General features: G+C 41.2%; 1 protein-coding gene across 1 annotated transcript in view; it reads left to right on the forward strand.

The window, feature by feature from the left end:
• Positions 1 to 11722, forward strand: part of MDH1B (malate dehydrogenase 1B) — a 29110-nt gene extending 17388 nt beyond the window's left edge. Inside the window, exons 8-11 of the mRNA XM_060301956.1 lie at positions 1968 to 2107; positions 2411 to 2462; positions 7369 to 7449; positions 11625 to 11722. Of these exons, the coding sequence (XP_060157939.1) occupies positions 1968 to 2107; positions 2411 to 2462; positions 7369 to 7449; positions 11625 to 11653 (302 nt within the window). The 3' untranslated portion in view covers positions 11654 to 11722. The remainder of the gene's footprint in view (positions 1 to 1967; positions 2108 to 2410; positions 2463 to 7368; positions 7450 to 11624) is intronic.
• Positions 11723 to 13111: the final 1389 nt, after the last annotated feature.

Below are 13111 nucleotides of genomic sequence, written 5' to 3' on the forward strand. Positions count from 1 at the left end.
CCCAAGTCAGAATTAATCTCTGTCTCTCCTCTGTACTCACATAGCATTTGTTCCTCTATCAGAGAGCGTATCACAGCCTGCCTTTATGGATGGGGTGGTTAGTTGCATATGCCCTCTGCATTAGAGTTCACCCACCCTGAGGGCAGGGCTTTGGCTGGGTCTACTTGTTGCTCCTTCATGGGTAGACTCTCAGTGTGTCTCGTTCAAGTAAAGTTAATGTGCACGAACATCTGCAAGTGTGAGTTCAAATCACTGTGTTACCTTTTTAATGAAATAGACACCTAAAACCTCATCTTTATCTGTCAAAGTTTAATTAGCGAATTCCCTGGCTGTCCAGTGGTTAGTATTCCCCACTTCTACTGTTCGATTCCTGGTCAGGGAACTAAGATCCTGCAAGCCACGCGGTGCAGCCAAAAAAAAGTTGAATTAATCTCTGTAGGAATTCATCAATAAGCAGTTCAGTGTTGGGGGCAAGTGAGGTGAAGAGCAAGTGATCATTGTGTCCCTGAAATGGTAACACATATGTAGACCCTCATCCGTTGTTCACTCATAAGGCTGGCTCTCAAATAGAGAGTGAACAGAGGGCCTGGGACATCCTCTACGGAAAAGTCTTTTAGATCCTGGTTTCTTGACTCTCCTCAATATTTTGCCCTAGTGACAACATTTTTTTTTTAATTGAAATATAGTTGATTGACAATGTCATGTTAGTTTCAGGTGTACAGTTCAGTGATTCAGTTATATATACATATTCTTTTTCAGATTCTTTTCCCTTATAGGTTATTAAAAAATATTAAGTATAGTTCCCTGTGTTATACAGTAGGTCCTTGTTGGTTATTTATTTTACGTATTTTAGAGTATATATGTTAATCCCGTCCTCCTAATTTAGCCCCCCCTTTCCCTTTGGTAACCGTGAGTTTTCTATGTGCGTCTATTTCTGTTTCATAAATAAGTTCATCTGTATCTTTTTTTTTCAGATTCCACATATAAGTGATATCATATGGTATTTGTCTTTGTCTTATTTCACTTAGTATGATAATCTCTAGGTCCATCTATGTTGCTGCAAGTGGCATTATTTCATTCTTTTTTATGGCTGAGTAATATTCCATTGTATAAAAGTAACACGTTCTTTATCCGTTCATCTGTCGATGGACATTTAGGTTGCTTCCACGTCTTGGTTATTGTAAATAGTGCTACAGTGAATATTGGGGTGCATATATCTTTTCAAATTAGAATTTTCTTCAGCTATATGCCCAGGAGTGGGATTGCAGGATCATATGGTAACTGTTTTTTGTTTTTTAAGGAACCTCCATACTGACAACATTTTTGATGACTAGAATGGCAAGAATAATTTTCTTACTTGATTGAGACACAAAAAACGGGAGACATTTTATCTGAAGGTTGCTCAGTTAGTAATAAGCATTATCCATTTTTTTTATTTGGAGCACATTTCAACTGGGAACTAGGAACTGTGAGATCACCGACTTTCCTTTCCCACTGCCTGCCCCTTGGCTCTGTGACTGCAGCAGTAGGCTGGAAGAGCAAAGGCAAGATTGGACACATGCTCGGGCTCAGGGGCTACCTAGGGGGACAAGGAAAAGCCAAGGAAGCAGACAACAGGAATCCAGACAAGGTGGAAGAGAAGGACTGCATTAGTTCCCAAGGCAGAGGCAGGGCATCTGTCCCCCAGCAGGGACAAAAGGGATAAAGACGGAACAATGGTTCTTCCTTCTGAGAGAAACACAGAAGGGCAAGTTGTCAGAACTTGGAGAGGTGCTCAATAAATACTTCTCTAGTAAGTGTTTCAATCTTCCCTGGGGAGGAATTTGCAGGAATTCCTCCATTATCATTAAATCCACCATTATCATTAAAAAGCATGTACCATGTCTGTCCTTATCTACAGTGTTACCAGGAAGGTTTATTTATCTGAGTGCTTTCGTTTTGCTTTGCTTTGTGTTTGCTCCCTGCAGGCCAGTTTGGTATTCCTGAAGGGATTGTCTTTTCTATGCCTGTGAAATTTGAGAATGGAACTTGGGTGGTTCTTACAGATCTCGAAGATATTGAAATAAGTGAAAAAATAATGACCAGAATGACAAGTGATCTAATTCAGGTAATGTCAGAATAGCTCCGAGGGAACTGACTTCAATAATAGCCTGAAACCGATTGCCTAGATCAAGGCATACACTGATTTTCTGTGGGTTCGATTTGCCTCTTATTCCTAAGAACAATAAGGAGGCAATAAAGGTTTGAAGAAATCAGCAGAAGAACACTCCTCATTTGGTTATGTAATATCTAGTATGTTAAAAACAGTTGTTGGTTACTTAAACATCAAGAATCAAAGTGTTTTTCTCTTAAAGAATGATCGTTAGTAATTGTGGTCATTTAATTCTCTGATTACAAAATTTTTCCACAGGAGAAACTTGTTGCACTTGGAGAGTTGATAAATTTTCAGCCGTATCAATCAGGTAATCTTTTAGATACGATGTTTTACTGGGCTGCTATTAAAAGAGTCTTAAAATATATGTTAAAATGGAATCACTATTTAATATAAATAAGTATAATTCATATTTCATCACTTTTAAGGTAACTTATTGACAAAATAAACTACCAGGTTTAGTGTGTCCTTTGAAATAAAGTTTCTTAAAAGAATGCTAAAGAAATCACATCCTAAAGACACTATTGCCTTATAAAGTTTATGTATACCATATGTATTAGTTTCCTAGGGCTGCCATAACAAATTACCACAAACTGGGTGGGTTAAAACAACAGAAATTTATTGTCTCCTAGTCCTGGAGACCAGAAGACCTAAATCAATGTGTCAGCAAGGCCGTGTTCCCTCTGAAGGCTCTAGGGAAGAATCCCTTCCGTGCCTCTTCTAGCTTCTGGTGGCAGTGATTGGCATTCTTGCCTTGTAGCTGCTTCATTCCAGTCTCAGCCACGGTCCTCACAAGTCTGTCTTCCCTCTGGGTGTGTCTATGTTGCCAAATCTCTCTCTCTTTACAAGAACACCAGTAATTGCATTGGGGGCCCACCTTAATCCAGTCTGACCCCATCCTAACTTGATTATATCTGCTAAAACTAATTTCAAGTAAGGTCACATTTACTGAGACCAGGGAGCAGGACTTCAACATTTTTGGGGGGGACACAATACAACCCACAACACTACAGTTACTTTTAGGTAACTTTAAAAAAATAAATTTCAATAAGCTTGTTTTTCCTATTGGTATTTTCTCTAATTGTAAACTTACAAGGAAGTGGTCTCATCTTTCTTTCTTTTGTCTTAAAGAAAATCTCATCTGAAATATGAAAATACAAACATAAATAAATTAATTCACTTACAGAAAGGCACTCAAGTGCCTTTTGAGAGCCCAACATCCCTTCCATGTACCGGTGTTTATGGAGTGTCAACTGTAAGCCAGTGCTAAGAGCTAGAAATATGGGGGTGGTGAAGATAGACCTGTTCTTGCCTTTTGAAACCTACAGTCCATCAGGGGATTGTAATTTACACAAATGTCTGCAGCTGTGGTGAGTCTTAGGCACGAGAAGTACAGGGTGCTGTGCTATGAGAACTTATACCTGGGGATGTGAGCAAAGACCTTGAGGCAGGAAATCATGTCACCTTGTTTGAAAAACCACCAAAAATAGTTTGTGTGGCCAAAGCCTAATGAGATGAAGCTGAGAGAGACATGAAGGGTAGATGAGAGTTGCAGAGGCTTCTGGATGGAGAATGACCCAATCGGGTTGTGATTAGTTTGGAAAATAAATTGGAACAAGGCTAGACTATTTGCAGGGAGACCAGTATCAGGAGGGTAGCAGAGTGACACAAGGAAGCGGTGATTACAGCTGAGGCTGGAGGCTGTCGAATTTTGAGAGATATTTAGGAGGTGGAATTATCAAAGACTTGATGACGGACTGGCTCTGGGGAATGTCAGAGGACTCAGACTTCATTTGCTTGAGCAATGGGGTGGGTTTACCAATATGGGAAATAATAGAGGAAATTATCTGAGAAAGACAGAGAGAGAGAGAGAGTGTGTGTGTGTTCGCCTATGCGTGTGTCTGTTGGGTGGCAGAGGACGGGTGCACTGCCAGAGTAGAAGAAGGATTAGTTTAGTTTCTTACATTTTGATTCTGAAATACCTACAGGATATCTCAAATGGGTACATTACATAGAGAACTGCATACTTTCTGGAGCTCAGCAAGATCCGGACTGCAGTTAGTCAAATTGGGAGTTGTTGCCTATAAATAGGAATGAGGCCATGAGCATGATGGAGATTGGAGAGAGCAGGGGTACCTGGAGGAACTTAGCCTTTAATGGTTAAGTAGAACAGGAACAGCTGACAGAGGACTGTGAAAAAGGGGTGATCAGTCAGGACAGCCCCTGAAATCTGACACCATGGAAGACCTAAAGGCGGAGAGTGTTTCAGGAATGAGGGCTGGTCTACACTGTCAGATGCTACGAGGAGGTCAAATAAAATGAGGCCTGAAAAGTACCCAATGGATGTAGGACACAGAGGTCATTTGTGACTTTGATTAGAGCAATTTTGTGGAATGAGGAAGGCAGACGTGAGACCAGAGTGGGAGGGGAGGACCCCAGCTCCCTGTGGAGCTGGGGTGCTTAGTGCTGCGGGCCTGAGGAACATGCTGGGTGCTGAGAACAGGGAGAAGGGCTCCCATCAGGATTTTCACACAATAGAAGGGCTTTCTGAAGGAGGTGACATCTAAACCAAGTCATGAGAGGAAAGGAGACATTAGCTAAGGTGGGGATAAATGGGAGGGTTGGTTCATTCAGAGAGAGCAACAAGGTGTACAAAGGTAAAGACATAAGGCAGAACTTTCCGTGAACCGCCAATTCATTTTATCTGGAAAATAAAATTTGAAGTGAGAAATGTCAGGAGGTGGAGAGGTTACTTATCTTGTTAAAACCAGTGAAGGATTTTAGGCAGGGGAGGGACAGGAGCAAGTTCAAATTTTGAAATGATCATTCTGTTCTTAATGAGAAGAATGAATTGGATGGGAGAGACCAAAAGTAGTAAGACCAATCTTTTTGCAGGTAGAGAAATGATGAGGGCCCTAACCAAGAAGTGGCCATGAAGATGTAGAGAAGGGGCTAGATTTGAAGATAGAAAGTTGACAGAACTTGACCAATCTGAGATAGAGGCTAAGAGAGAGCTCCGGAGGGTCAAATATGTCCCTATGTTTTTGGCATCTCGACATATGGTGGTGTCATGCCCTAAGACAGCAGTTCCCAAACCATCAGCCACAAATGGGTTGGGGGTGTGGAGCTAATGGTCCCCTTAGCTCCACAGACTGAGTATGGGGCAGCTGGAGTCTCCAGGCTGGTTACCTCTATTGTCCTTGACATTTGCTGTGTGTGCTAAGTCATGAAAATGATTGGGAAGCTGTGGGCAAGGTAAGGAGTATAGAAGGAGCAGATTTTCAAGAGGAATTTATGTCCAGTGGGTGAGGGACACATATCTCTGGAAGCCAGCAGAGAGATTTGGGCTGGAGATGAGGCTACGCAGTCATCAGCAACTAGGTGGTAGTTTTTTAGAAGAAGCTGATTACCATGGTGATCCTGTGGGGAAGGGCCTGAGTGGCTGAGGAAGGAAGACTGCTTCACTGCATGGTCTCTCGTGGCTTTTGAATTTCATTCCAGGTGCATGTTTGACACATTCAAAAATATAAATAAGTGGAGAGATAGATATCTGGATGGATGGGTGTTAACGTTTAACTACCATTGGAGAGTGAGAGGGTGAAGATGGAGGGGCGGGAAGAGAAAGATCATCAAGACAGCAGTAGAAAACAAGCTTCAGAGCACAGGGTCAGCTTCACACAGGAAGCGTCTCTGCTGCTGAGACCTAAGAGAAGGGAAGAGGTGATGGATGGGATGCAGGGAATTATGTCGGATGGGGGGATTCAGAACAAAATGGGCAGCAAGGCCAGGTCCCAAAGATTAAAATCTAGGGGAAGGGCTAGGGTTATAAGGGAAGAGGTGAAGATTTGAAATAATTTGTTAAGAGGAAAGGAAAGAAGAAAAATGGAAAAAGCCAGATTTTTTTTTCCAGAGCTGAAGGCTCAGTGAAATTTAGAGACCGTGAAATTTGTAGTAACTCCGATGTACAGTTGCGTGATTCCCTGCAAAGGTGCTCGGCTGTCTGGATGCAGGAGAGGAAACCTAGATGTATGACCTGTAGTAAGCCCTGAAATATTAGAGAGTACTGCCACCCCTGCAATTAGAATAAATGCAATTAGAATAAAACTAACACTGTACAGTATTCCAACAAAATTCTGAGTATTTCCGTGATGACTTCATTTGGAATATCAAATTTTTTTCCCAAAGTTTTTATTGTTCTCATATTTTTTTGTGTCCTTGTTTTACTGGTGCCCTAAATGAGTGCTGAGGTGATTTGCTCATTGGCTTTGAATATGGGAATGGAAAATGAGTACAGTTTTGTTACTTTACTTAGCACTTGGGAAGGAAGCAGGTGAGGCAGTGAAGATGAGGACAATTGCAAGGAAGCCTATGAAGTGATGGACTACAGGGGTCTCCACTGGACAAGGAAGGACGTAATAAGTAGAAATAAAATTTAAAAGCCCCAGGCAGGGGTGATGTTGAAAATATTTAACCATCAGTATGGCGCGGATGACAACCAATAAAAGCAGTTGCTGCCTCTCAGAATGGATTCACTGAAAAGAAGCTGGCAGGGGACAGAGGACTGCCCTTGGTCAGACCCAAGAGGCTTTAGTGAGATCACAGCACCAGCACTGGGAGGAAGGGCAGAGCGTGGGGTTTGGGAATTGAGAGCCGGTTGTGGCTGGTGGTCAAGTCACCAGGCGTGGGCCAAACCAAACAAAGCCCCAAGGCAGCATGGAGGTGGAGCGGGTGGGCACAGAAGTCCAATGACCAGTTGGTTTTACCTTGAATTATTCTCAGAATTTAAGGCCCTCTCCTCCTGCCTAGCAGACTAGAGTTGCAAACTCCTCTTATGATAATGAGCTGTAAGGCAGTCACTCTAAATTTGACTCCATTGACTGGTAGGTAGTCCTAAATTTCCCATAACACTTGCACTGTACATGGTTTTGTGAAAGAAAATGACCTGATTTTATGCTGTGTTTTATTAACAAAAGTCAAGGCATATATATATATATATATATATATATATATATATATATATATTCATTCATTGATCTTAACTCTGTCACCATTGGACCTCGCCCAAAACACTGTTCCAGAGATTCCAAGCTCAGAGCATTGAAAATAATCAGAACTTTGTAGAGTTTGGAGATCTCTGCTTATTACCATATCAATGAGATGATTCATGTATGAGGTTTGTTTAATCTTTTCAATTAATTTAATTTCCTGACTTTCAGAAACCGACTTAGCCAAAGAAGATGAAAAGACCACCTTACCTACCACAAATGACAACCGGGAACATTGGAAAGTCTCAGATGGTAGGTATATCACTTGAAATAAAAAAGTACCCTTTGTATCCAAGGCTTAATACTAAACTTCAAAGAAAGGAGTTTGATCATTTATTAGCCATAAAAAATGAGAGTTAAGTCTTTCATCACCTTCATCCTATATTCAAAAAAGAAAAATCATTGTTAAAAATCTATTGAAATCTTTGAAGGAAGGTACCAGACATTCACTCAGCACCTTCTAGTTGCTGGTCACTGTGAGAGACACCGGGGCCCACAGTAAGGGAGTTGTGGCCACACAATCACATCTGGGGGAAAGGAGTCATGAGAATATGAGAAAGTAAATGTGAAGACACACAATAAATTAAAAAGCTTGATGAAACAGGGCAAGGTAGTACACAAGGAAAGAAAGTATATGATCTAGAAACTCACAAGGAAAGAAAAGATCCTTGTGATGTATGAAGGGAAAACTTTAATAATATCTAGAAATCTAGTTGAGACTTAAGATGGCTAAAAATAATCCAATAGCATGTATTTATTTATTCAGAAGCTGTGCTGGTTCAGTCACACAAGATGAAAAAATTCTAGAGATCTGCTGTACAATGATGTGCGTATGATTAACAGTTCTGTACTGTAGATGTAAAATTTTGTGAAGAAGGTAGATTTCATGTTATATGTTTTTACCACCATTGAAAGAAGAAACTGTGAGAGGTGCTAGGGACATAAACATACACTGAACGTTGTCCTTGCCCTCAAAGTGCTCACCGTCTAGCGTGGGTGACTGCAAAGCAAAGCGAAAACTACCTTATGGAGAGGTAAGTGTTATGATAGAGGGTATAGTGGGACCACATAGGGGGTCTCCTGACATAGAGGGTGTTAGGAAAGGCTTTCGGGAAGAGATGAAATGGAAGCTGAGTCTAGGAGGAGTAGGAATTACTCATGTAATTTGGTGAAGAGGAGGTGTGCAAGAGGGGCAGGTAGGGAAGAGGTTGTGAAAGGTGTCCCACCAGAAGGAAAAACAGGGGCAAAGCAGGCATTTCAGGGGATCAAGCCATGGCCAGAAGTGTGAACCAGAGGCAGCATCAAGTTATATTCAGAAGATGATAAGTAGGGCAGCTGGGCTAGAGTAGGGGATCCAAAAAGGATGAAGAAAGCTGGAAAAGGTAGGTAGAGGCCATCCGTTGTTTGGCTGAATAGTTGTTGGAGGGCTCAGCAACATAGCTGGTGGCTGGACAGAACATGAAATCGACGGGGGCACGCTTAGAGAACTAATCTAGCTTCATCACTGACCCTCCGGAAGATGCTCAAGCAGCCCAAGTCACCGTCCAGAAGAGCGTGGTGAATTCAGTTCCAGCCAGAATACATATCGTTAAGAGGCCCAGTCAGACAGTGTATCTGGGTACCCGGATGGCAGCACCATTATTCTAGTCGGCCCAGCTGGTGATAAGCAACACTCATGGGAAGGAGGGAGGGCACTATGGCCCCCGTGAGAGAACTGAGAAAAAGCTCTACGGTCTCTCATGAAGGGGATGACCGGCAGCTTCCCAGGATGGAGGAAGAAAAGCCAGATTGTCGAGTATGTATTCCCAAGTCTTTGCAACAGAGCGATTTAAGTTGGTCATTCAGATTTTAAGGCTCTTAGGCTTAACTAATTCATAATCTTAAAGAAATTTAGTGGTAATTAAGTGAAGAAAATGGGGTTGATTTCAGGTTGTTGTGAGGGCTGTTTATTCAATGAGCATTGGAATCAAATATAACGAGATACAGTGCTTTCCATATTGTGGGTTCGGTGAGTTGTGAAAAAAATTTAGTGGGTCATGAAATGGATTTAATAACTGGCGTTTTTCCTTGAACGAGAATAAAATTGATGCTAAAAGGGTAAGTAAGGAGAACAGATTTTTTTTTCCAATGAATGAGAATAGGATAGAAACAAAAAGATAAGTATTAGAAAAGATAAGAGAAGGATAAGAATAGATTAGAAAAGGGTGAGTATTTCGTTCATTTAACTTTTTGTTTCATTATATGCACACAAGTGAAGGTACTGGACTGGAATGTAAAATGTATTTTTTTTTTACACTGGGTTTTGGTCAACAAAGTTTGAAAAGCACTCACAAAGAACATCTCATGGGCTGTTATATTCTAAACCACCATGTTCTATCTAATATTAATTTCAGAATATAAAGCTTTGTTTTCTGGTCTAATGCCAGATGATGAAAAAGATCTAATTTTGTCAGATGGTATGTCTGTCAAGTGATGAGCAATCTGCATGGTGCTAATGGTCGTGACACACATTGTCCAGTCTTAGAGAACGACCCTGTGGTCAGAGAACACAGTCCAGCAACCGAAGTAACTTTGAAATAACTCTGTTTCTTTTATTCATAAACACTTTGAAGGAGGGATAAAAGATGGAAGCAAATTTTTTTTTAATGCTGAAATTGCTTCCATGTCATACTCACCTCAAACTCTCCCCAATAAGTTCAGCTCCAGCCTCTATGTCTCATCCTTCTCACCTTTTCTTCTCAGTCCTTCATTACAAAGCTCAAAATAACTGACACGGCAAATCAGGATCCTCCTCAGAATGTGGGTGAAAGGAAGACCCTGACAAGTCCAAGTTAGAATTCTCTTTAACAGGGAAAACCTGGGAATTTTTATACATGCATACATATATGTATCTTGTATATATTTGTATATAGGCTTATATATTTTCTAAATCTGCCTATACGACCCGTATATCTAGAAGATAATAATAATCTAGTCTGTTTCCATCTTTACTACTTCTTTACTTAAAACTCTGTGTACAGGAGGGAGCTGGCAAACGCTGAAACATTGCCAGTGATTTATCTTGTGGGGACCAAGGTTTCACAGCGAAGTTGGTAGAAAGATGCTACACTGAGCCGTTTGGCTAGACACCCGTTTGCCCCTGACAGTGGTTTATCCATGATGCCATATAGAAGTGATCTGGCATCTTGCAACTTTCAAAGAGGACAAGGCATTCAGAGAAACTTGGAGTAGAAGGAAAAAGGAAAAAATGAAAATAACTGCAAAACTCAATGTCCTTTAAATACTAAAAAAACTCAGTTCTTTTAATTCTCTATATACTGCAGTAGATTTTTTAGATCTGATTCCTCAAACCAGCTCTGAAAAGTCACAAAGTCAAGAAAACACACATGGTAGCTGGTAGACAAACATTAATGTTAAAAGGTGGTCTTTCGGGCTTCCCTGGTGGCACAGTGGTTGAGACTCCGCCTGCCGATGCAGGGGACATTGGTTCGTGCCCCGGTCCGGGAAGATCCCACATGCCGTGGAGCGCCTGGGCCCGTGAGCCATGGCCACTGAGCCTGCGCATCCAGAGCCTGTGCTCCGCGACGGGAGAGGCCACAGCAGTGAGAGGCCCGCGTGCCGCAAAAAAAAAAAAAAAAAAGGTGGACTTTCCTTTTATAAATGGAACTGGGTAGAAGAGGTCAAGTGTCCCTGTGATATGATTCTTCTCAAACCCTCCGCGTTCCCACATCCCCAGAAATTCAGCCATGTTTGCTGATTCTCTAGAGCTTAGCTTCCTACTTTTATATTTGACAGTGACAACCGAATCCTCCCCTCAGAATGAGTAAGTGAGGAAATGGACACAAATATATCTGCAGGTCCAGATTTTCAAAGATCGTAATTGAGTTGTCATGATATTTTATGCAAACAAGGCAGATGTAGGTTTCTTTGTGGTTGACCAGTCAGGATATTCACCCATGGCTCCACACTTTCATTTAAATATCCAATAAGATTAATAGATCCATTGCACCTTCCAGTCTGAAAATGTGCAGTGTGATGGGCTTTGGCGTGGGGTTAGCTATGGGGAATTAGAATTGGTGCACGGAGGAAAAGTAGGGCCAAAAGAGGAAACGGAACTGACAATATAGCTGCTAAAAAATTTCAAAATGAGAAGCAAAGGAGCCAAGAGAGATGGCACATAGACATAGATTAAGGTCAGGAAAGCGGTCAGAATTTCGTTTTGATATGAAACTGTCTAATGATGATCACGTGGTTTGATTCCCCTCATAGGATCCTTCTCACACATGCACTCCCTCAGCTATTGAATCAGATTGAATACAGGAATCCAGTAAACAGAAGGAAAAGGTTAGCCAAAGAAAAGTTAATAAAAACATGTTACTAACATATTTTTAAAATAGTTACATCGTTTCATTTCCTTCCTTTTACAGATTCTGAAGACAAAACTATGGAAGAGTAGCAGATCAACTTAGATCAACTATAAAATTATTTGGTAGTGTAATAAATAGGGAAAGACCCATGAATGTCTGTATTTAGAGGAGAATAATTCGAAAGGTTTACTTCAGTCTTGGATAACATTATGTGAGACAATTAAATAACAGTGACAGCACACACACAAAAAGTCAGAGTTCAGTCATTTTCTGTTACTTGTATCCATTTATATGTTTGCTTATTATTGCACTCTCTCTAAATAGTTTGGTGTTAACTGCTGCTTTTAAAACTACACTAAAATAAAATTGAAAAAAAAAATTGTCAGTCATTGCATCCTTGCCCACACATCCTTCTGAGAGAACCTGTTTCTCCCGCAGGCCATACCTAAGACATGGGCCTAGGTGGCCATGTTTGCTCAGATGTCCTTACCACCTTGACCTCAGCTGATTGGGCCAGAATGGATACACCTGACTCAAGGAGAACCAATCAGAGTTTTCTCTTGCTCTCTCAAAAGATCTGAACTGAGAAAAAATGAGTAAGTTTGTGTCTGAGTGATGGTAATTGTAGCGAACAAGAGAAGGCCACCAAGTTCTGCCTGTGAGGTCTTCAGAGCCCGTCAGGTTTACCGCCTTCATAAGAACCGGCTGTGTATTGCTTTTCCTTGGATTTGCTTTTAGTTTAGTCTATATTGAGTAGATTTCTGTTTCTTGACACCATATGTAGCCTGAGTAAATGGAATTTTAAAAGAAAAGCGTAATATTTTACCTTATAATTGCATGGTTTAAGAAGAAAATTACAGTATTTTATTAAAGTAGTAGGAGTCATACCCATCTGCTCATATATTTCGAGCTAATAAGACCGTTTACAAAGGCCAGTTAGGAACTTTTGAAAGACCAGGAGTGATGTTAAAAATTGCTGATACCTGTGTTTCTCTGTAGTTTTTTTTTTTTTTTTTAATAATTCTTTATTTTATTTATTTATTTTTGGCTGTGCTGGGTCTTCGTTTCTGTGTGAGGGCTTTCTCCGGTTGCGGCAAGCGGGGGCCACACTTCATCGCGGTGTGCGGGCCTCTCACTATCGCGGCCTCTCTTGTTGCAGAGCACAGGCTCCAGACACACAGGCTCAGTAGTTGTGGCTCACGGGCCTAGTTGCTCCGTGGCATGTGGGATCTTCCCGGACCAGAGCTTGAACCCTTGTCCCCTGCATTGGCAGGTGGATTCTCAACCACTGCGCCATCAGGGGAGTCCCTCTCTGTAGTTTTAAATGGTGTTTCAGGTACAAGTTACTTTCTGAAAATTCAGGGAGCTTTCAGATGCTTCTGCATTGCTTCTATACCATCATAATAAAATGGATGATTTTAAAACCATGACTAACTTTGGCTTATTTCCGAAGTCAGCACCTCATTTATTATGAAGAAAACTTAAGGACTTCAGGTGAGGTTTTGTGCCCTAATCCTACCACTTCTTTTGCCCCTTCTTGTGGGTTT

The sequence above is a fragment of the Globicephala melas genome, chromosome 7, assembly GCF_963455315.2.
Source record: "Globicephala melas chromosome 7, mGloMel1.2, whole genome shotgun sequence".
Taxonomy (NCBI): Eukaryota; Metazoa; Chordata; class Mammalia; order Artiodactyla; family Delphinidae; genus Globicephala; species Globicephala melas.